The sequence below is a fragment of the Chiloscyllium plagiosum genome, chromosome 12 (assembly GCF_004010195.1).
Source record: "Chiloscyllium plagiosum isolate BGI_BamShark_2017 chromosome 12, ASM401019v2, whole genome shotgun sequence".
NCBI lineage: Eukaryota > Metazoa > Chordata > Chondrichthyes > Orectolobiformes > Hemiscylliidae > Chiloscyllium > Chiloscyllium plagiosum.
This window is the reverse complement of record NC_057721.1, coordinates 50,983,289-51,007,371: the sequence shown is the minus strand read 5'-3', so window position 1 is coordinate 51,007,371 and position 24,083 is coordinate 50,983,289. Positions and strand designations below refer to the sequence as shown.

The following is a 24,083-nucleotide window of genomic DNA, read 5'->3' as shown; positions in this document are numbered from 1 at the left end:
TCAGGGGAAACCTGTCACCCCGGCAGAAATGGCTCCTTGTCTTTGGAGCTTCCAAGCAAAGAAAGCTTAGAGGTACATCTTCAAATTGTTAGAACTGAGAAAGTTTAGGCCATCAGAATTGTGAGAGTTTCATGCCAGCGCTCTGAAAAAGGAATGATAAAAGTTTCTCCACAGCTTAAAATAAGGCAGCTGTCAAAATTCAGTTCAACAAAGATTTTAAAAGAAATCTGAGATAGGAGTGATATTTCTCTGGGATTCAATCTGTATAAGATGATGTTGGGGAACAAAGAATCTTGCTCTAGTGTATCTTCTACAGTGATTCTTCTAGTCTGTTCTAATTCTGCTCACTTTGTTGCATTTATAATTAGTGATGTTCAGCTCTGTGACCCTATCACAAGGTTGCTCTGGTCTCTTAGTCCCTTACCCAACAATCACAATTACCCCTTACAAGCTCTTTTCGATATTTATTTGTTGATTGAAATTAAATTTCACCAACAGTCATGTTAGGATTTGAACGCATCTCCAAAGCATTTGTCCAAGCCCCTTGGAATGATTAGTTCAGTACCATTACTGGAATGATTAGTTCAGTACCATTACTGGAATGATTAGTTCAGTACCATTACTGCATAAGCAAGTTCCTCTTTCTTCACTGATACTGTTCCTATGTATCAGTATTATTTAAATCCTGTTGTCACAAAAATTAAAAAAAGCTTTCTATCAATCTCTTCATCATATGTTGCTAAGTATATCAGCCTAGTGCTCATCTCAAAATCCCTATAATATTTCAATGCCATTTTGTGCTTAGTTTGCTGAAACTGCATAAAATATTCAGACATATTGTTCCACTGTGATCTATTTAAAGTAGAATAGATTACCTGTTCGGGATGGATCTAAAAAGGATTCTTAAAATAAGCTAAGTAAAATTCTGTTGAAGGTCATCAGTAAGGCAAAAATGGTAAACTATCCAATAGAAAAGAAACTGAGTCATGATGCTACAGATCCAGCAACTGTCAAATTAAATAGTTAGTCTTGTATTTCTCTGATTTGCATTGAAAGTGTGAAGGCAGCATTTTCCTTTATGAAATGAAATGAATGAAGTATCACAAGGAAGAGACATGTACTGTGTGTAGGCACGCTTTGTCAATTGCCCTTCTATAATTTGTATTCTCTTAGTTCTTATTTACAAATACAACTATTTTTGATGTTTTTATATATGAATGTTTTTAATCCAATTTTTATTTCTGCTGGTATGGCACATGAAAAAAGTAAATTCTGAAACTGGACTGATCAGTCTATTATGAAGTTGATTCATTACACAATGCAATTCTAGAAAATTCTATTGTCAAGTGTGAACAAGCACAAAATATACCAATTTAACAGTGGAACAGGCTGTGCTCAAACTGTACAAGTATTGTTCACACTGCTAAATTCAGAGCATCTTTTTTTTAGGCATCTTGGACATGCTCCTGACTCAAGACTGTTCAGCATTTCCAGTGACTTCAATTCCAAGTAATTTGTTTTAGTGTAATGCTGGAAAAACACAGCAGGCTAGGTAGCATCCGAGGAGCAGGAGAATCGACGTTTTGGGCATAAGCCCTTCTTCAGGATTCATTCAGAAAAATTCCTGAAGAAGGGCTTATGCCCGAAACATCGATTCTCCTGCTCCTCGGATCCTGCCTGGCCTGCTGTGTTTTTCCAGCATCACATTTTTCAACTCTGGTCTCCAGCATCTGCAGTCCTCGCTTTCTCCCAATTTGTTTTAGTGTAAAGGCAAACCTCATTTCATCAGAAAATTAAGGACTGTTCACCTAACTAAACAGAAGTTGCTATTGGAAACTTCATACCACTTTCCAGCAACACTGTAGACCATTCTAAAATCCACTTCCTAGATCTAGTACAGTGCTGCTGCCAGTGAGGCAGGTGATGTTACGCTGATGCCTTCAATTATGTAAGCTGCCTATGGGGTCATGCTCAATGTAAATAGGTCAAGTTGAGATATAGTGCAATGGCCTAAGGACCAATTTCACTTGGGCACACGGTGGTGCTGTTACAAGTCTGGCCCCAGAGATAGAAAATGTTTAATATTGATATCCTAATGTAACTGCTAATCTAATTTTTATTTGCACTAATTTGAATTAAATACAAGAATGAATGTTAGAGAGGTTGAGTAAAACTGGTTTTCCTCGGTCAGATAATATGCAAGCATTTTCCCAGTATAAGTGCGCTGGGTGCACCTGGTGGGAACTTCTGCTTCCAAATGAGTGCACTGGGGGGGGGGGAGGGGGGAGAATTTGCTAATGCTCTTCACGAGGGTTTAAACTTATTCAGCGGGGGGATGGGAACCTAAATTGGAGTTCCAGTGTCCAGGAGGTTGAGAGCAGTGAGGTCAGAAATATGATTTCAAGGTCATAAGAATGAACCGACAAGCATAAAAGTAGTTTGAAGTGTGTCTACTTCAACACCAGGAGCATCGGGAATAAGGTGGGTGAACTTGCAGCATGGGTTGGTACCTGGGACTTCGATATTGTGGCCATTTTGGAGGCATGGATAGAGCAGGGAGAGGAATGGTTGTTGCAGGTTACAGGATTTAGATGTTTCAGTAAGAACAGAGACAATGGTAAAGAGGGGGAGGTGTTGCATTATTAGTCAAGGACAGTATTATACTGGCAGACTGAGGTTAGAAACAGGAAAGGAGAGGTCATCCTGTTGGAAGTTTTCTATAGGCCTCTGAATGGTTCCAGAAATGTAGATGAAAGGATAGTAAAGATGATTCTGGATAGGCGGGAGCGTCACAGGATAGTTGTTATGAGGGACTTTAACTTTCCAAATATTGACTGGAAATACTATAGTTCAAATACATTAGATGGGTCAGCTTTTGTCCAATGTATGCAGGAGGATTTCGTGACACAATATGTAGACAGGCCAACAAGGGGCGAGGCCACATTGGATTTGGTACTGGGTAATGAACCCGGCCAAGTGCTTGTTCTGGAGGTAGGTGAGCAATTTGGTGATAGTGACCGCAATTTGGTTATGTTTCTTTAGCAATGGAAAGGGATAGGTATATACCGCAGGGCAAGAATTAGAGATGGTGGAAAGGCAATTATGATTAGGCAAGATTTAGGATGCATAGGATGAGGAAGGAAACTGCAGGGGATAAGCATAATTGAAATGTGGAGCTTATTTAAGGAACGGCTACTGCATATTCTTCGAAATCGACGTTTCGGGCAAAAGCCCTTCTCAGGAAGAACGATCACAACCAATTACTGCAGCAGTGGACTTCCACGTAGCTGCTGAAATTGACAAAGACTCTGTAATGTTTTCTGTAAACATTACAGAGAGGGGAGGCGTGGAGGGAAGTGAGGGGGGAGGTGTGGGCGCAAGTTTTGCATTTCTTGCAGTTGCAGGGGAAGGTCCCGGGAGTGGAGGTTGGGTTAGTGGGGGGTGTGGACCTGACGAGGGAGTCGCGGAGGGAGTGGTCTTTCCAGAATGCAGATAGGGGAGGGGAGGGAAATATATCCTTGGTGATGGGGTCTGTTTGGAGGTGACGGAAATGACAAAGGATGATACGATGTATCTGGAGGTTGGTGGAGTGGTAGGTGAGGACCAGTGGGGGACTGTCCTGGTGGCGATTGGAGGGGCGGGGTTCAGAAACTTGCACCACACCTCCCCCCTCACTTCCCTCCAAGGCCCCAAGGGATCCTTCCATATCCGTCACAAATTCATCTGCACTCCACACACATCATTTACTGCACCCACTGCACCCGATGTGGCCTCCTCTACATTGGGAAGACAGGCTGCCTACTTGCGGAATGTTTCAGAGAACACCTCTGGGACACCCGCACCAACCAACCCAACCGCCCCGTGGCTGAACACTTTAACTCTCCCTCCCACTCCGCCAAGGACATGCAGGTCCTTGGCCTCCTCCATCGCCAGACCATGGCAACATGACGCCTGGAGGAAGAGCACTTCATCTTCCACCTAGGAACCCTCCAACCACAAGGGATAAATGCAGATTTCTCCAGCTTTCTCATTTCCCCTCCCCCCACCTTATCTCAGTCAACCCTCGGACTCAGCACCGCCTTCTTGACATGCAATCTTCTTCCCGACCTCTCCGACCCACTCCCTCTCCGGCCTATCACCCACACCTTAACCTCCTTCTACCTATCGCATTCCCAACGCCCCTCTCCCAAGTCCCTCCTCCCTACCTTTTATCTTAGCCTGCTTGGCACACCCTCCTCATTCCTGAAGAAGGGCTTATGCCCGAAACGTCGATTCTCCTGCTCCTTGGATGCTGCCTGACCTGATGCGCTTTTCCAGCAACACATTTTTCAGCTCTGATCTCCAACATCTGCAGTCCTCACTTTCTCCTTGTGGAAATTGAGGTGTCAAGGGCACTAGGAGTTGTGAAGCACAAGTGGCAAAGTCGGGTAATGTTGGACTCTGTAGGGGCGAGCAACACAGTGTCTAGCTAGAGCCTGGTCAAAGGTTGGGTACTGTCTGTTATTGTGTTTTAAACTGAAGTAGTGAGGAAAAGGATCCGATAACTCTAACCAAGAGCCAAACTCCAATGGAGCAGCATGTTACCGAGGTGGGAAGCGTGGATACTGAGAGTAACCGTGATACCCTGTCAGTCTGTAGCAGAACAACAGAGCTTGAATAGTGGCAGTGGCCAGGAGGGTAAAAAGGTCCCCCTGGTAGAGAGCACACCAGGCTAGAGGTAGGTTTCTGGGCCTATCAGGCGATGTTGGAACAGCAGAGGTGACTGGGAAGGTAGAGGAGTCCCGGTAGAGAACAGACTCAATTGAACCAACATTCCCAGCCGACTGGTAGGTACTGACTGGTAGGTAATGGTAGCTGGGAGGGTAGAGAAGTTGATTGATGACAGCATCACCCCACCTCGTGCTCCCGCGAGGAGGTTGAGCAGTTCATCAACTTCACCAACACATTCCACACCGACCTTAAATTCACCTGGAGCATCTCTGACACCTCCCTCCCCTTCCTAGACCTCTCCATCTCCATTAATGATGACCGACTTGATACTGACATATTTTACAAACCCACCAACTCCCACAGCTACCTGGATTACACCTCTTCTCACCCTACTTCCTGCAAAAATGCTATCCTGTATTCCCAATTCCTCTGCCTCCACCGGATCTGCTCCCAGGAGGACCAGTTCCACCACAGAACACACCAGATGGGCTCCTTCTGTAAAGACCGCAATTTCCCTTTCCAAGTGGTCGAAGATGCTCTCCAACGCATCTCATCTAGTTCCCGCACCTCCACCCTCAAACCCTACCCCTCCAACCGTAACAAGGACAGAACCTCCCTGGTCCTCACTTTCCACCCTACCTACCTTTGCATAAACCGCATCATCCGTTGACAATTCCGCCACCTCCAAACGGACCCCGCCACCAGGGATATATTTCCCTCCCCACCCCTTTCTGCTTTTCACAAAGACTGTTCCCTCTGTGACCACCTGGTCAGGTCCACGCCCCCCAACAACCCACCCTCCCGTTCTGGCACCTTCCCCTGCCACCACAGGAACTGTAAAACCTGCGCCTGCACCTCCTCCCTCACCTCCATCCAAGGCCCCACCCAAGGAGCCTTCCACATCCATCAAAGTTTTACTTGCACATCCACCAATGTCATTTATTGTATCCGTTTCTCCTAATGCGGCCTCCTCTACATTGGGGAGACTGGACACCTTCTCACACAGCACTTTACGGAACATCTTCGGGCCACCCACACCAATCAACCCCACTGCCCCGTGGCCCAACATTTCAAATCCCCCTCCCACTCTGCTGAGGACATGCAGGCCCTGGGCCTCCTCCACCACCATTCCCTCACCACCCAACGCCTCATCTTCCGTCTCGGAACACTTCAACCCCAGGGCATCAATGTGGACTTCACCAGTTTCCTCATTTCCCCTCCTCCCACCTTACCCCAGTTCCAACTTTCCAGCTCAGCACCATCCTAATGACCTGTCCTACCTGGCAATCTCCCTTCCCACCTATCCGCTCCACCCCCCTCTCTGACCTATCACTTTCATCCCCACCCCCATCCACCTATTGTACCCTTGGCTACCTTCTCCCCAGCTCCACCCCTCTTCCATTTATCTCTCCCTGCCTCCAGTCCTGATGAAGGGCTTTTGCTTGAAACGTCGATTTTCCTGCTCTTTAGATGCTGCCTGACTGGCTGTGCTTTTCCAGCACCATTCTAATCTAAACTCTGATTTCCAGCATCTGCAGTCCTCACTTTTGCCAGGAGGGTAGCGAAGTCCCACCTGTAGAGAGCACACCTTGCTAGAAGGCTGCTATGCCCTTACGGACAGTGTTGGGACTGTATTAGTGGCTGAGGGTAGAGAAGTCCCACTGGTTAAGGACACTTTACTGTTAGTTATATCCAGGGGTACACAATCTGCGGGACGGCAGATCAGGATTTTAAAGGGGATACAGCAAGTTCTTTTATTGAGAAATACATGACAGACAGACTAGAGCTGACAGAACAGATGAAGAAAGATGGTTGGGACCCATCCCAGACATTAGTACAGCAATGGAACTGGATTGACAAAGAAAAGCGAAATAAAACTAAAAAGATAGGGGTAATTTTAGTGTACCAATTAGCAGGCCTAACTGAACAAGCAGGTAAAGAAAAGGCCAAGAATGAATTAAGGAGCTGGAGGATAGGATAAAGGAGCTAGAACAAAGACTAGAAAAAGTACAGGAGGAAAGGGAGACTGACTCTCTCCCATCCTACGAAACTGTACAGCAGGGACCAACTGCTCCCTCAGCAGAGCAGAAGGTGCAAGAATATAATCTCACATCAGTCACTAGAGGGGTGACAGAGTTGCAGCCCAAAGCAAACTATAAACCCTTTACCTTGAGAGAAAGGCAACTGATCATGGCCTCCCTGGGCAAGTTACAGCCCCAAAGTGCAAACACGAGGTTCTGCATATAGCTAGACAGTATATGGGTAGGGCAACAATTGTACTTGTGGCATTTACACCAGCTGGTCTGGGCAGCCTGCCCAACGGACAAATAGAGACAGATAGATGGCGGACCCGAGATTACAGCAGCCCGAGACTATAGGGGAGGACGGTCGACATATGCCGCTGCCTTACAGCTGAGATGGATGCCCAGCAGGCCCACTTCACCGACTTTAAAGAGATCCAGTGGGTATTGGGAAATGCTCCCATAAACTGGAGCAAAATCACGACCACTTAACAGCTTAAAGGGGAAGGAGCCTCTGAGTATGGGGAACGATTATTTGGGGTATACCAGGAGTGCTCAGGACAAGCAAACCCAGATCGTGTGGACCGGATATTCATTCAGGCTTTTCAGCTCTATCCTGAAAATGGGAGTGATAATGTCCCAAAAGTATGACGACCTGGTAGAGTGGGCTAGCGGGGTGCAGGAGGAAAAAGCTCCCTCAATAAAAACAAAACCCGACAGAGCAGCCCCCAGAGAAGGGAGGCAACGGCAGAACCAAACTATCCTGCCACAACTGTGGCCAACAGGGACACTTTGCCGGAGACTGTAGGGCCCCACAGGCAGGTAATAGAATAAGGAACAGCGTGAAGTACTGCAGCCACTGCAATCGAGCAGGTCATACAGAGGCATTGTGCTAGGAAAAGCATGGGGGACCCCCAAACAACACCCAGAACACAGCGGAACCGCAGGACTACCGCGGTCTGCAGAGCTGACAACCAGCTGCTCCCATTCGTAAGGGTAAGGATTGATGGGAGAATTTATGTGCCTGCAGTAGTTGGAGGTAGAAAGTGTGAGATGTTGGTAGACACAGAAGTGGCCGAATCTATCACCAACTTACTCTTACCCCACTCAAATAAAATGATCCACCTTACCAGGGTAGGCGGGGATAAGACACCCACTTACTTAAGCGAGACTACCCTCGTGGAAATCAATAACATATATATCCCTATGAGATTTTATGTGTGCCAAAATAATGAAGGCAGCATAATGGGTAACTATCTCATGAAGGATATGAAGTCTTGATTGACTGTGCAAAAGGAAAATTGATCTGGCCAAATCAGGACGGTCGAAAGACTGAGATTGGGAAACTTACAAGTCATCTCGAGACTATTAAAGTAGCTGCAGCCACCAGTAGGGACTAGAACCTTGAAAAGGGAGAATTCAGAGCCATCTTTCTTCGAGGCAAGGGCAGAGACAAAGCTAGACACAGGTTTAGTCGAGATGGACCCTATAATGGTGCCCGGACCAGAGCATAAGCCCCACCGGCAATACCCAATCAAGTCTGAAGCAGAGAAAGCATTCACTGAGATAGTTAAAAGACTAGTAAAACAGGGAATCCTGAGGGAAACCACAAGTAGAACCAATTCCCCAACATGGCCAATCATAAAACCTGATGGGAGCTACAGACTCACCACTGTCTCCATGGTGCAAAACAAGGTCCCACTGTAGCAGACCTTCCCCAATTCTAAATGGATTGCCCCCTGAGCACAAAATCTTCACAGAATTAGACATAGCTAATGGATTCTGGTCCATCCCACTATACTCCGGATCCCAGAATAAATTCACCTTCAAAGTAAGGGACAGGGACGACATGTGGACTTGCCTGTCACAGGGATTCCACAACAGTCCCACTAATTTTCATCGAAGTGATGAGCGACATCCTCAGCAAAATAGATTTACCAGAAGGGAGCACTGCCCTACAATATGTGAACGATATCCTGATTGCTTCGGAGTCCGAATCAGGACACCAGGAAGCTTTTATACCTCGTGTTGCACGAGCTGGCAGCTGCAGGGTTAAAGGTCAGCCCCGCAAAAGCACAAACTGGACAGGCACAAGTCCTATACCTGGGACACTTTATATCCCAGGGACTCAAGGAAATGTCAAGCGACCAAAAGAAGGCAATTCAGCAAATGCCATAATCCTGTTACTGTAAGGGGAGTCAGAAAGGTCTTGGGGCTATTTAACAATAGCCAGAGCTTTATACCAGAGTTCGCAAAATTGGCTGAACTGATTCAAAAATTAAACAAAGGGGGCAAGCCCGCCTTGGAACCTTTGACCTGGGGACCAGAACAGGGAGAGGTTTACAGTGTGCTAAAAACTCAGTTAATATCGCGCTCCGCCCCACGTCCAGGCTAGGGCTGCCAGATCCCAGATTCCACATACATTGTAATAATGAGGAAGGATTTTACTCCACAGTGGTCACACAGGACCACAGTGGCAGGAGAAGACCTGTATTATTCTATCATGGAAGGGCCGGTAGCCCCCAGGCTGCCCAGATGCATAGTGGTCTTAGGCTGTGCTGCTTGGACCGTGAGGGTCAGCGAACCCACAGTAATGACATAGAATGTCATCCTCCACACCAAAAACACCCTGGTGGGAATGTTAAACACAAGGAAGCTGAGGGCTGTCTCCAATATGAGAAGGGGAACATGGGAGGCAGTTCTCCTCCCACCAAGTCAGTCCGTGGTAATAGTTAGGGATACAGAAGAAAGCCCAGCCAAGGGAATTCCAGACACAGGGGAACCGCACAATTGCGGAGCTATTGATGGGGATGAAGATAGGGGTAGGATAAAGGATACGCCCCCTAGACACAGCCGAGGAGACCCTCTTCATGGATGGGTCACGGAAATATATAGCGGGGTCGCCCCGGAAAGGATGGGCAGTGGTAAACAATAAACTAGAGACCGTTATATCAGGAAGGATTGACGGAAGTCAGTCTGCACAAGTAGCAGAGATAGTAGTGCTAACCAAAGCATTTGAGCTGTCAAGGGGGGAATTGTGAACATTTCTACAGATAGCCAAGATGCCTTCGGAGTTGTACATGACTATGTGGTTGCACGGGGGAGAAGAGGGTTCACCACCACTGGGGGAGCCCCCATCAAACACCAGTTAAGAATCCAAACACTGCTGAGCGCCAGTGAACAGCCAAATGAGGCTGCAGTAATAAAAATCAACAGGGCACCAAAAGGAGCCAGGAAAAGATAGTCCAGGCTGGCTGAAACTTAAAGGAACCAGCCGCAGACCGAGCAGCCCAGTGAGCCTTAGAGCAGGAAACCATTGATGAGGTTCCAATAGCAATAATAGAACTAGCGGCAGATGCTATCCACATACAGCTGCTGCAGGAAGATATCCCGCAGGAAAAGAGAGAGAGAGAGATGGAAAAAGCAGAGAGCACACAAAGGGGAGGACGGTGTCTGGAAGCAAGCGGACAAGGTGGCAGCACCAGTATGATACCAAAGTTAGGATATGATACCAACCAAAGCCAAAGAGATCCTGGGAACACCTCCAAATGGATTTCACAGGGCCACTGCCACCTTCCCGTGGAAAACGTACTGCCTGCTCATCATAGACCGGTTCACCCAATGGGTAGAGGCATTCCCCACCAAAACGTGTACCACTACCACTGTAGCCAGGATTCTCGCAGAGGAAGTAATCCTGAGTTGGGGGGAACCCCTACGGATCAACTCCGATCAAGGGGCACATTTCACAGGCAAAGTTATGAAAACAGTATCCCAGCTACTAGGGATAAGACAAAACTTTCATATCCCCTATCACACCCAGAGCTCAGGGATAGTAGGAAGAATGAACAGAATCCTTAAAATGTTTTAGCTAAGGCCATACAGACATAGGAAGGACATGGACCGAAGTGCTGCCAGCCATATTAATGAAATTAAGAGCCACCACGAATCAGGCAACCGGACTAATACCATATGAATTAATGACTGGGCAAGCAATGCAATTACCAGAGACCATTATAACAGGGGGGTGCAATGTAGGTCCTCTAAAAGACAAACTCTGGAGATATGTTCTGGTATTAACCACCCAACTAAAAGGGATACATAAATTGGTAACTGAGAGACAAAGCAAAAGGACAAGGCAGGTGAACTCAAAACTTTCCCTGAGGTCCCAGCAGCTGGAAGCCGCATCCTCATATGAACCCTGCCTGACAAACCAGGCTTTACCCCAAAATAAAATGGGCCGTACGAAGTTACAATCAGTGGTGACACCTGTGCCTGTATAGACATAAGGGGAAAAGGCACATGGAAGCACCAAACCCAACTCAAACCATATAAGGACTCCTATGAACAAAGTAATATTACTGACCATCCCCCAGGCACAGACAGGAATTACGAGCAAGGAGTGACCAAGGGGAGAGCACCGATACCACAACCAAGCAAACCACCCAGAGGCACGGATAAAACTGCTGACAAGACACAGAAATCACTTACTGTTGCAGATTTCTGGGTACCATTGTAAAAAAAAGGGACACTGACTATTAACCTCATTTAAGCTTAATATACTTGAGTATATACTACTGTTTCTAAATATTGCAATGGCCGGAAGCCTGTCAGGATTTGAGGATAACCTCTTTTATAAAACCCACCTAAATTTACCTGGGAACCAAACTGTCTGTTAGCCACTGGCACGATCGGTCGAATCCTTATTTGTGGCCACCCCTGTGTGAACCCCTCGTGACTTATACATAATAGATACCTCGGGCGTGCCATATAAGGGACAGCTAGGGAAATACAAAAGGGGACTCCCAATTGTGTGCAATTGGTCAAGCCCACTGGCCCATGAGGTCGGGCACCTCACGGGGGAGGGAAAGACCTATTTAAACATTGCTGATTACCCATTCTGTTTCACAGGCCAGGGTTGGGATGTGTTTATGCCCTGGTACCTGGAAACAGTTCATGTGTGCAGACATAATATACTCACCAGCATAGTACCCAGGGACAACTTACCTGCACCTGTAGCGAGCAGGCATGCTGGAACGTGACCGTGGGAAGGCAATTTATATGTGGACAGTGAATGGCACTCACGTCAGCTCTGCCACATGGACATACCCATTGGATACCTACCAGCTGGTGGGAACAAACAGGGAGTCAGAGGCAAGATGGGTGGACAAACAGGCCCAGGAACAGGATACTGTATGCTATCAGGCAGCAAAGGGATTCATTTTCTTATTTAACGCGATTTACGCTACCGACACACCAAACCTCCTGAACTTTTTTGGAGTTGGAATGATAGGACCCCTCAGTGTACCATGCCCCAGCGGGGGACATGTTCGGAGAAGGATGCTGACTCACCCCATTAGCCGGGAATTCTGCATTGGTTAGCAGACCCCCAACATTCTGGGATCATCACTGGGTTATGGGTTTTTGGGATCTCTATCTTTGGACGGGGCAGAGGGGTCGTCAGCGCTAAAAACCGAAACTACATTGTGTGTGGATTGACAATCTTAGGGAACAATACGTCAAAGGCTCTTGAAGCAATCAATGGTGAATTGGCTGAAGTCAGGCTTTACGCACAGCAGACATGTTACACAGTGGATTATCAGTTAGCCCAACAAGGGGGAGTATGTACAATCTTTGGTGACAAGTGTATAACCCATGTCATTGACAATCCTTACAATATTACACAGGTGATCAAAAACATTCGGGACCAGCTGGATGACTTCAGACAAGGGGCCATAGGAAGAGATAGCTGGCGAGAATGGCTGAAAGGCAAATCCTGGGGACCCTATTGTCACACAGGATTGTTATCTTTATTTCACTCATACTGGTATTCTGCATAGGCCTCAGGTGTTTAAAGCTTTGCTAGAAGGTGCTACTGACACAGGCGGTGCCAACAGCCAGTGTCACCACAGAAGAGCCCCTAATGAAACTCTCACTCCTTGACACCCCTCGGGATGGGGAGACCTAAGAAAAGGCCTACCTCTATATGTGAGTTTGGTGGTCTGCGGGAGATCACCGAAGTCACCTCCTTGACTTCAAAGAGGGGAATGAAGTGGGAGTTGACATGGGGAATGCTAACACAGGGCACACAGACACAAGATGGCCACTGAGCCATAAGTTTGTCACTTAGCACTCAAGATGGCCGCTGAGCCATTACATGGAGAAGTACAGCGAAACAAACACAGATACTGCCTGAGGCCAACAGGATACCAGCACAATAGACACAGAACATTGATGATTAGTTTAAGGCGGGTGGGCGAGAGAATACACATCAGTAATGTCTACTGCATGCTGAAGTGTCTGAGTCCAGCCACCACCTTCATTAGAAATGTTATATACAAGCAGTCTCAGGTAGTTAAGTGTTAATACTTCAGATTTGCAGTAACGAAAAGCAATCTTCCATTTCAGGAAGAACGATCATGACAAATTATTGCAGTAGTGGACTTCCGCGTAGTTGCTGAAACTGACAATGACACTGTAATGTTTTCTGTAAACAAGTCATGCTGTACAAATAAAGACTCGACATTTGGACCATTATACCCTGAAATGTATAAAATATTATGACAAGTGCTCCGAGGGTGAGAGAAGGCTCACAGCTGACAGCCTTCCTGGCGGACATCTCTCTCCCTCCTGAGCTCCCGTTTCTTAGTACAATCAACTCTGTCGTTGAATCCCAATTCTGACTCCAAGACTGATGATTTTCCCCACCTCAGAGGAATTGAGTTTCAGAGCCATGAGGTCATATTGCAGCTCAATGTGATGCGGCCGCACTTGGAGTATTGCATACAGTTCTGGTCACCGCATTATGGTAGGCTTATGCGGAAAGTCAGGAGGCATGGGATAGAGGGAAATTTGGCCAATTGGATAGAAAACTGGCTAACCGGTCGAAGTCAGAGAGTGGTGGTAGATGGTAAATATTCAGCCTGGAGCCCAGTTACAAGTGGAGTTCCGCAGGGATCAGTTCTGGGTCCTCTGCTGTTCGTAATTTTTATTAATGACTTGGATGAGGGAGTCGAAGAAGGGGGGTCAGTAAATTTGCAGATGATACGAAGATTGGTGGAGTTGTGGATAGTGAGGAGGGCTCTTGTCGGCTGCAAAGAGACTTAGATATGATGCAGAACTGGGCTGAGGAGTGGCAGATGGAGTTCAACCCTGCCAAGTGAGGTTGTCCATTTTGGAAGAACAAATAAGAATGCGGAATACAGGGTTAACGGTAGCAGAGGGATCTTGGGGTCTATGTTCATAGATCTTTGAAAGTTGCCACTCAGGTGGATAGAGCTTGTAAGAAGGCCTATGGTGTATTAGCGTTCATTAGCAGAGGGATTCAAGAGTCGTGAAGTGATGTTGCAGCTGTACAGGACCTTGGTAAGGCCACATTTGGAGTACTGTGTGCAATTCTGGTCTGAAGGGTGGAAGGGTTTGGGGAGATGTCAGGGGTGGGTTCTTTACCCAGAGAGTGGTGTGGGCATGGAATGCGCTGCCTGTGGGAGTGGTAGAGTCAGAATCTTTGGTGACCTTTAAGCGGCAATTGGATAGGTACATGGATGGGTGCTTAAGCTAGGACAAATGTTCGGCACAACATGGTGGGTCGAAGGGCCTGTTCTGTGCTGTATTGTTCTATGTTCTATGTTCTATTATAGGAAGGATGTGAAAGTGTAAGAAAGGGTTCAAAGGATATTTGCTAGGATGTTGCCTGGTATGGAGGGAAGGTCTTATGAGGAAAGGCTGAGGGACTTGAGGCTGTTTTCGTTAGAGAGAAGAAGATTGAGAGGGTGACTTAATTGAAATATATAAGATAATCAGAGGGCTAGATAGGGTGGACAGGGAGAGCCTTTTTCCACGGATAGTGATAGTGAGTATGAGGGGACATAGCTTTAAATTGAGGGATGATAGATATAGGACAGATGTCAGAGGTAGTTTCTTTACTCAGAGAGTAGTAGGAGCATGGAACGCCCTGCCTGCAACAGTAGTAGACCCGCCAACTTTAAGGGCATTTAAATGGTCATTGCATAAACATTTGGACGAAAATGGAATAGTATAGGTTAGATGGGCTTCAGACTGGTTTCACAAGTCAGTGCAACATTGAGGGCCGAAGGGCCTGTACTGCGCTGTAATGTTCTATGCACTACTTCTGAATATGGGAGCAGGTTTCTCCCAATCTAGATGTGTACCCACAAGTCTGGGGGCGTATCTCAGGTGCTCCCCAATAAAGGAAACTTCTAAATCCTTCAGACCCTCAGCTCAGAAGCCTTTGATTTGTAGCTCATCAATCTAATATGAATACTAGAGTTAGACCCTGAAGTGAACTCCATTACTGCCAGTTGCCAGGCATTCATTTCTTTAGGTCTGTTGTCTAATTCACAGGTCAGGGCCAAGGAAATACCTGGGAGGCCTCTGCTTGGAATGCATGGAATTAAAGTAGCACGGGACCCAGTGCATTCATGTCCTTATCTAATTTTGGCTGTTGCACCACTTTCTCATTGGACTTACAGCAGAATAGTACTGGATGGACTTCAGGCTATTTGCGTAATTACCTTTGCAGCAGTTAATGTGTCAAACTGCCTAAAGTAATAACCTTCTTAAATATTGAATAAAATACCTGTGAAAAACAGTTGTGGAATTAAAACTAATATTGGTTCATGATCTCCAAAATGATCTCTTAAGGTATTAAGTACCTGAGACCAATACTGCATTCCAAGTTACAGTGCATTGGTCAAATTACAGCTTTCAAATAAAATTAATTCCATTTAGGAAATCTACAAAAGGTTATAAAAACCCCTTGAAGTATTGAATTTCTAATCCTTATGAGTCAACAGACTGATAAGGGACTTTGGCAGAATCTGCAATCAACCACATGAAACAGAAAAGTAGATTTAGAAACAATGCGCTGCAGGTTTTTAGGTCAGTTTTTCAATATACAGGTTCTGTTCAAAACAACTTTAAACTATATCAAGGAAACTTGCAGATAACTACAGTCACACTTGATTTTGAAATAAACAATTACCTCTTCACCCTACATGACTGTGACACGTCCACAATCTGGAGAATTTATGAAATTGAATGTACAGTATTTGAAGGGCTTCTGGACTAGCTCTGTAGTTTTGAGACTTTTAATGAAAATATCTGCTCTAAATGGATAGAAGTGCTGAACAGTTTGCTACTGTGTTTACCCCCAGAGATGAGTTCCCTTTTTAAAACATACTGTTTAACTAAGCGAGTTGAAGGAAAGATTTGTGTGTCAAAATGAGTCACATGCCAAAAACTTGAGAAGATCATTTCCTGTTCCTTGCAATGTAGGAAATGGTCCTTACTGCATGTGAGGGCGTCAAGCAATCTCAAGACTCTAGGGAAAAAATTGCTTTACTGTAACCCAGCAACAGACTTCAAGCCCTGACCACAGAAAGGTATCCTTTGCACCAATACTTGAATTTGTTAGTTACCACAGAGTTAAATGCCTACATTCTTTACTCCTAAACTGAAGACCTTTGCCACTTTCAGATTTTCTACAATCTCACAGGCAGTCATTGACATCACTGCTGTAACTCCCAGTAGTCAGGATAGTACTCAACGGTGACAAGATAATCAGTTCCTATGGGAGTGAACAGTTCTGAAAAATTCATTCATGATCTGTCTGGAAAATCATGCATCATAAGCAATTTTTTAACTTGCTTAGCTTAGTATTCCTCACAAGCACTACTCTGGTTTATTGGTCCTTAATCTCATTGCTCATGTTTGGCCTGAAGATGACACTCCTGTCTTCATCAGATTAGCTTTAATTCTTCAGTGGTTTTCTTTTCTAAACTCCTTAGTATAATGACTAGTCTCTTTGGACAAGATGCTATCTTGAGCTATCACTTCATCTCTATCTGTGAAATACCCCAGACAATGATCAGAATCTGGTACAATTGCTAGACAGAGCTCACTGGATCAACCTGAGATGAACAGGAAAAGATTTAATTGAGCAAGTCTGAAGTCAAGTTGGTCATGAAGTGATAGTGAAAGGAATTCACCTAGATCCTGACAAGGCAAGAGCTGTAGCAATACATCAGGAAACAGTGCAATAATTTGTTGGATCTGTTGATTATTTCCTGATTTGTCATCAGTGTGAACCTATCTACAAGCTCACTACAAAGGATGTACGCTGTTCACATGTATTATGGCCCTGACCAAGAAGTTGTTTTCACTAGAATCAACTAGGAATAGCAGTGTCAGTGCTGAGGTACTATGATATCAATGACGAAGACATCTTGCAGCATGATGTCAGCAAGGTAGAACTTGGAGCTACTCTTACTCAGCAAGCAAATCAGTTTCAGTTACACCTAGGGCATTAACACAAATTGATTATCACTAGGCTCAGATAGATAAATAGTACTTAGCTACTTGCTTTGCTTGTGAGCATTTTAATCAATACATGTCTGAGGGAGACAATGTGACAGTGGAGTTAGGATTACTAATCCAAGCTTCAGTCTTGCTTCAGCTGAGATGTGTGGATTTTGTTTAATGTCTACCTCTGGAACTGAAGATCTTTGTTCTTTACATTGGATTGGGCTCTTAGCTTCAGCTGTTTTCTTGTCATGAGAATCTTTTTATTATAAAGCCTGAACCTCACTTTTGAGGACTTCATTTACATAATACAGTCCTTTGTGAAATTATACAGGCATGCAAAACTCATGATGTTACACAAAGCATATGTCTGACAATTCATATTCACCTACCTTCTCTTTCTACAGATATCATTTTGACAGTCACAAACTATGTATCACCTTTGGATCAGATGATGTCAACCTGCTGAATGCTGTGAAGTGAATCATTTGCTGAAATCTCCTCAGCCACCATTTTTGTAGGCTTGTTTTGCTTCTTTCTAATACTTTCGTTTATCTGAGATAGAGGATTGCTTTCCCCATACTAGAATCTTTCCTGGCTTTTCTGCAAATGTTTTCTTTTTCTAATCTGTTGCTCCCATTCAGCCTGCAATGTTCTCAGCATAATTCAAAGCCACATTGAGAACATAGAACATTACAGCTCAGTATAGGCCCTTCGGCCCTCGATGTTGTGCCGACCTGTGAAACCAATCTGAAACCCATCTAACCTACACTATTCCATTTTCATCCATATGTCTATCCAATGATCATTTAAAAGCCCTTAAAGTTGAGGAGTCTACTACTGTTTCAGGCAGGCCGATCCACATCCCTACTACTCTCTGAGTAAAGAAACTACCTCTGACATCTGTCCTTTATCTGTCACTCCTCAATTTAAAACTATGTCCCCTTGTGCTAGCCATCACTATTCCAAGGAAAAAGATTCTCACTGACCACTCTATCTAACCCTTGATAATCTTAAATGTCTCAATTAAGTCACCTCTCAACCTTTTCTCTAACGAAAACAGCCTTAAGTCCCTCAGCCTTTCCTCGTAAGACCTTCCCTCCATACCAGGCAACATTCTAGTAAATGTCCTCTGAACCCCTTCCAAAGCTTCCACATACTTCCTAATATGCAGTGACCAGAACTGTATGCAATACTCCAAGTGCAACCTCACCAGTTTTGTACAGCTACAGCATGACCTCATGGTTCCGAAACTCAATCCCTCTACTGATAAAAGCTAACACACCGTCTGCCTTCTTAACAAACCTATCAGCCTGGGTGGCAACTTTCAGGGATCGACGTATTTGGATACCGAGATGCTTCTGCTCATCTACACTACCAAGAAACTTAAAATTAACCCAGTACTCTGCATTCCAGTTGCTCCATCCATTCTCCCATTAATATGCTCTAGCTGATGATGGGTAACATCAGAGCTTGTGCATATGTCAATAGCTTTCTTGAGAAAAAAGTTTCTCCATCCTCATCAAACATGCTCTCATGACAGGATCTTTCATGCCTAAAACAATTCTCTCTCTCATGAGACTATTTTTCAGTTATCTAGCCACTCAGGAATTAGTTAGATGCATTGTCTCCCTCTCCCCTTTTACTCAGATATTGAATAAATGCTGCTGACAAATAATACAAAATAGGGTTCAAAATGTATCTTGAAAGCCCACAGAACCTCTTCTGCCCAGCTTGTCTGATCCTCAGTGAGATCCAGGCTGCAATGTAGGTTGTACACTTTTGCTCCAGCATTGATAGCAGAACATCAAATCTTATATGATTAATTTGTTTAATTCATTCTGGTATTAATTCATACTTTGCCACAGAATAGAAAACTTCCCATTCTGGCTCATTCCTCCTTACATTTCCATCGCAGTAGGGAGTGGAAAATGCCTAGCCATTTTGACTCATCCAGTAATACAGAGTCACAGACTTTATTTTTTTCACTTCTTCCTTGCTTCTTATTTCAGTAGCTGGCTTGTTGCAGCTCTGAAAATCCACACATTTCCACATATGACTCCAAAACGTTACAAATGATGTATGTATAATGGCTGCATAGTCTGCACAAAAGGCACTTATGGTACAGGCAGAAACCACATGACTAAGGTAAGACAGCCAGTACACGACTGGCACAAAAAAGAAATTGCTGGAAAAGCTCAACAGGTCTGAGAGCATCTGTGGAGAGAAATCAGAGTTAACATTTTGGGTTGAGAGACCCTTCCTCAGAATTAGGTACACCATGGGTATAACAGCATTTATTTTTACAGTCTGCATCTACATGCAGCAAGATCTAGATAACATTCAAGCTTAGACAGATAAGTGGCAAATAACAGTCGCACAACGCATGTACCAGGTAATGACCACCTTCAGCAAGAGAGAATTTAATTACTCCTTGATATGCAATGACACGGTTCATGCTGAATTCCGCCCCATCAACATCCTGGTAGTTACCACAAACCTGAATCTTAACTGATCCAGTATACTTATACTGTTGCTACAAAAGATGGCTGAAAGGTGTAAATTCTGTGGTGGTTAACTCATTTGCTGAGTTACCTTTTCAAAGCCAGTCCACCATCTTAAGGCACAAGTCGGAAGTATAATGGAATACTGTCAACTTGCCTGAATGAGTGCAACGTCTAAAACTCTCAAGGTACTCAATATCATTCAGGACATTTGTCAGAATTCAAATCTCTAGAATAAATATTCCCTCCCTCCAACACCAATGCATAGTGGCAGCAGTGTACAACTTCCACTTACCAAGGTTCCTTCATCAGCACCTTCGAAACCTGAAACTTTTCCAACTGGGAGAAATTGATTGGGAATGTGATAACATGCAGGTTTCTATACAAATCACACACTATTCCAACATGGAATTACCATTCTTTCATTGTTGCTGGGTCAAAATCCTGGACGCTCCTCTCTAACAGTGCTGGCGGTGTGCCATATATATGGACTACAAAGGTTCAAGGCATTAGCTCAAGAGTAATTAGGAATGGGCAATTAATGCTGGCCTAGCCAATGATGTTCAAAACTCAGAAATGAATTTCAAAAATGTAGCAATGAGTAGAAAAGCTAATTTTAGATTGAACTCCTTCATGTTGCAACCAAAGACATTTATCCCATTAGCCAGGAATGGCTCTGAATCTCATCCATCTGCAGCAAAAGTTAATACTTGAATCATTGTATCAATCAATTTTTCTTGGAGAAAGTTTTTAAAAATCACTTACAAAAATGGAATGTGTATATATGTATAAAAATCAATGAGAACTAGACACGGCTCCTTTTGATTGTTCTACCAATTTCTCTGAAGCAGATCTCTTATCCAATCCCCTGAAAGCATTTGATTCTTTGCAATGTCCCATTGGCACCCTCTCCAAGTCACGAAATTCAACATATAAATTTAAACAGCAAGTGTCCTTAACTATTGAAAACATCCCTGGTAGTGACGAGATCGTTTTACCCACATTTGGGTAAAAGAAAGTTTGATTTTAACAGTTTGGACAAATATTTTTGTGGTATGTTGCACTTTTTAAAGAAGTTCCAAAATCTCTATGAAAATAATGTTCCCCATATTTTTAATCTGTGTAACAACAATTAATAAAGTACTGACATCATTCTGCCAAGATGAGGTTTTGCAGTAAATAAATTTTGTTAATGTAGAATTTATAACCAATCACTGAATTGGCACAGTAGCATATTTCATATCTACACTTTTGGAGATCTTCATGACGTGGCTCTGGAACTGTGTTTGTGCAGAGATTACAACACGCTGTACTGGACAGCAATTTACAAAATCGGCCATTTGATATTTTCTGGCATGCGACATGATCGTTGTATCCTTTCAAGAGTTAAAGTTTTAAAAACGATGCATAGTATTCTGCACCCACACAACAATTGCAGCACTTTGACTTAAATATAATAGATTCAATACCTAATGAATAGACATAAAAGAAATTTGAATTTGCAACTTTATGTTGCTTGACGCATGAACGTACAAACGTATAGGTTTCAGTTTGTCAACTCTGAAAGGAAGAGTTAGATATGAGGCAGTTTGTTCAAAATCTAGCAAACTCCTTTTTAAGTTATAAAGAAAACAGGTCACTGTTATGTGTATATTTGGATAGAACAATTTCATATTTTAGTCTAATTCTAAGAAAACAGAAGATTGAAAGATAACATCAATGTTAATAAAACCCATACAAAATAGGTGCCCTGCAGTTGAAACCCTTCATTACCAAAAAGCAAAAACAAATGCTACAAACCACCAGTTATATTGTTGTATGGTAATGTTATAGTTAGAAGGTGGGGTTCCAATTATGCATAATTTGTACATAAATAGTTTATAATCTTAAATTTGACTTACTGTAATTGTCCAGACACAGTTGATATTTGGAGGGTAGTTATTGGGATATAATGGAGAGACCAGTGATCCATTATAGGCTGTTATAGTTCCACCACAGGCTGAAAGTCAAAAAGAGTAGGAATAAATAACACATTTTAATCATACTGACATGCAAAATAATTTATGGGTATCTCTACCAAAGTACATCAAAATTTCCAATTTATACTATGACTAAAAGCCCCTGACTAAAGATATAGTAGTTTTTTAAAAACTATCTAGTTTAAAGTCCAGAAATGTCTGTGGGCACAAAATGTGTGTATCCTTGGCAGTGAAATCATAAACCCATTATGTTTATAAATTCACTGGAACAAAAGAAAATTGTCCTCCACATTTTCATCTAAAAGTAAAAGTGGTAATTACATAGAAATTATGAGTTGGAATAGACCATTCAGCCCTTTGAGCTTATGCCCGTTCGATATGATCACAGTTGATTATCCTACACAGTACCCTATTCCTGCTTTATCCCCATATTGCTTGATCCCTTTGGCTGCAAGAAAAATATCTATAGGCGTGCTGCAAACAGGCTCTGCTCTAAGGTCCGATCGCAGGTCAGAACATAACACAGGACTATACAAAATAGCCAGTTATAAGTTCAGGAAATTTTTGCATATTGGTACTTTAAAATTATGCCCATGCATGAGATCACATTTGTAAGTTGTACATTCATAAATCAAGGACCCTATGTAACTCTTTCTTGAAGACATTCAATGTATTGGCCTCAAACACTTGCTGCGACAGAGAATTTGAGAGGTTCACTTCTCTCTGGCTGAATAAATTCCTCCTCATCTCAGGCCTAAATGGCATATCCCTTTTCTGAGACTGGCCCCTATTCTGGACTCCCCAGTCTTCGAGAACATCATTTCAGGATGCTAGAAAAATCCCAGAAAATAAAAAAAGTTAAAGAAACAATCTGAATTATCTTCTTCAGAAAATAGTCCAGCAGTTCTTTGCTCTTCTGGCATCTTGTTTTTAAACAGTAGTCCAATTCCAAGATGCCATTCCATCTCACTGCTTTTTCCCTGCATCTAGTTGAGAAAGTTATAACATTCCACAATATAACTAAAACCCAGGAACATTCCTCCACCTTACAACTCTCGCTCCCCATATCAAGGGCTCTGAACTCACATTTATGTCTTTCTTAGAATAGACTCAGAATTTAAATGCCAAAGCACTCATAAAATCTCCAGAACTCCATAAAACTCCATGAAGGTGTGACTTATTTAGTGACTGTAACATATTAGTCAGGATGTATTTACCTGCACATAAAGAAAACTCATTGGCGATGATATCAAAAGCAAAACTGCATCTCAACTTGACTTGAGACATACAAGCCACAATCTTTCTCTAATCTGATCAACACTTAAATTCCTCCAAATGCCGAAACTTTAAATCTATTTTTTGAAATGTTTTTGCTCATAGGACTTGTTCTGAGAGTGCTTTTTCTCTTTTGAGATAATTACAATTAGCTTCAAGGTCATTTTCCACTGCTCTGAGGTTCAGTGTTTATGATTCACACTTTCAGATTAGCATGGGAGTTGCTTATAGAGCTTTAACTTGAATCTTAGATGCAGAATAAAATCACCAATAGTTGCAATTTTCTCATTACCCACTTGTCATTCCACAGTAGTGACGATTTGGAAATGCCAGTGTTGGACTGGGGTGCACAAAGTTAAATCACACAACAGCCGCACAGAGAGCACCTCACACCTTCAATGCACTATCTGAGCTGACATGGCACTATTGTTAAAGTTCAATTGAGAATGTAACTTTAAACTTGAGATTTACTTATGAAAGAACTGAAACCAACATGGTCAGTCTAAAAGATGACAGGTTTAACAAACAATCCAGGTCTTTTTCAATCTATAATTTCAGTTGCAACATACTGTAAACGTTTGCTATAAATTTTGTGTCTTACGATCTTATACTCTACAACCACCTGATGAAGGAGCAATGCTCCAAAAACCTAAAGTTTCCAAATAAACCTGTTGGACTATAACCTGGTGTGTGATTTTTAACACATTAGTGACAGATGAGTAGAGATTCAAACTGCAGAAATTAATGCATCCATCAATGTAAACTTCAGAACTTTAATAACTTCATGGACTGGAAGAATCAGCAATAACTCTTCCTGGAATAAATTGTTTCTTGAGATGAAAGGGGCAAGGAGAAGCTGTTATAAAGGAATTAAAAGCAACATGCAAATTAACCATCCCTGGGAAGAAGGAGTCAATGAGCTATTTCCTGAGAGAGAGGAATGAGGTTGCTTGATAACCTGCTGCCTCATGACAAATGAACAGTATTTGCAGTGTGCCTCAGGAGGAAATGGCATCATATGGAACTAAGACAATAGGGATTGAGGCAATCCAAGTTAGATAGGATAAGTGCACCATAAGGTAAGCTTGAAATAGGAGTGTATACACAAGTCGTTGCTTAAGGTTAAAGCCACTTCAGGATATATCATGATATTAGGGCACCCCTTAAATACTGTTCATTAAGACATTTCATCTGTCACACTCATTTGTCTCTTTCTAGTCCTGCCAGAGAAAATGGCACAGGACATCAGGGAAAGGCAGAGATACAGAGACAGC

The 24,083-nt window shown here is 43.4% G+C and overlaps 1 protein-coding gene across 2 annotated transcripts in view; it reads right to left on the bottom strand.

Annotated features, from left to right (window-relative positions):
* LOC122555251 (suppressor of tumorigenicity 14 protein homolog) overlaps positions 1-24,083 on the bottom strand; it is a 143,029-nt gene that overhangs the window by 66,922 nt on the left and 52,024 nt on the right. For both annotated transcript variants that reach the window (XM_043701044.1, XM_043701043.1), the window contains exon 9: positions 21,457-21,554. In XM_043701044.1, coding sequence (XP_043556979.1) covers positions 21,457-21,554 — 98 coding nt within the window. The remainder of the gene's footprint in view (positions 1-21,456; positions 21,555-24,083) is intronic.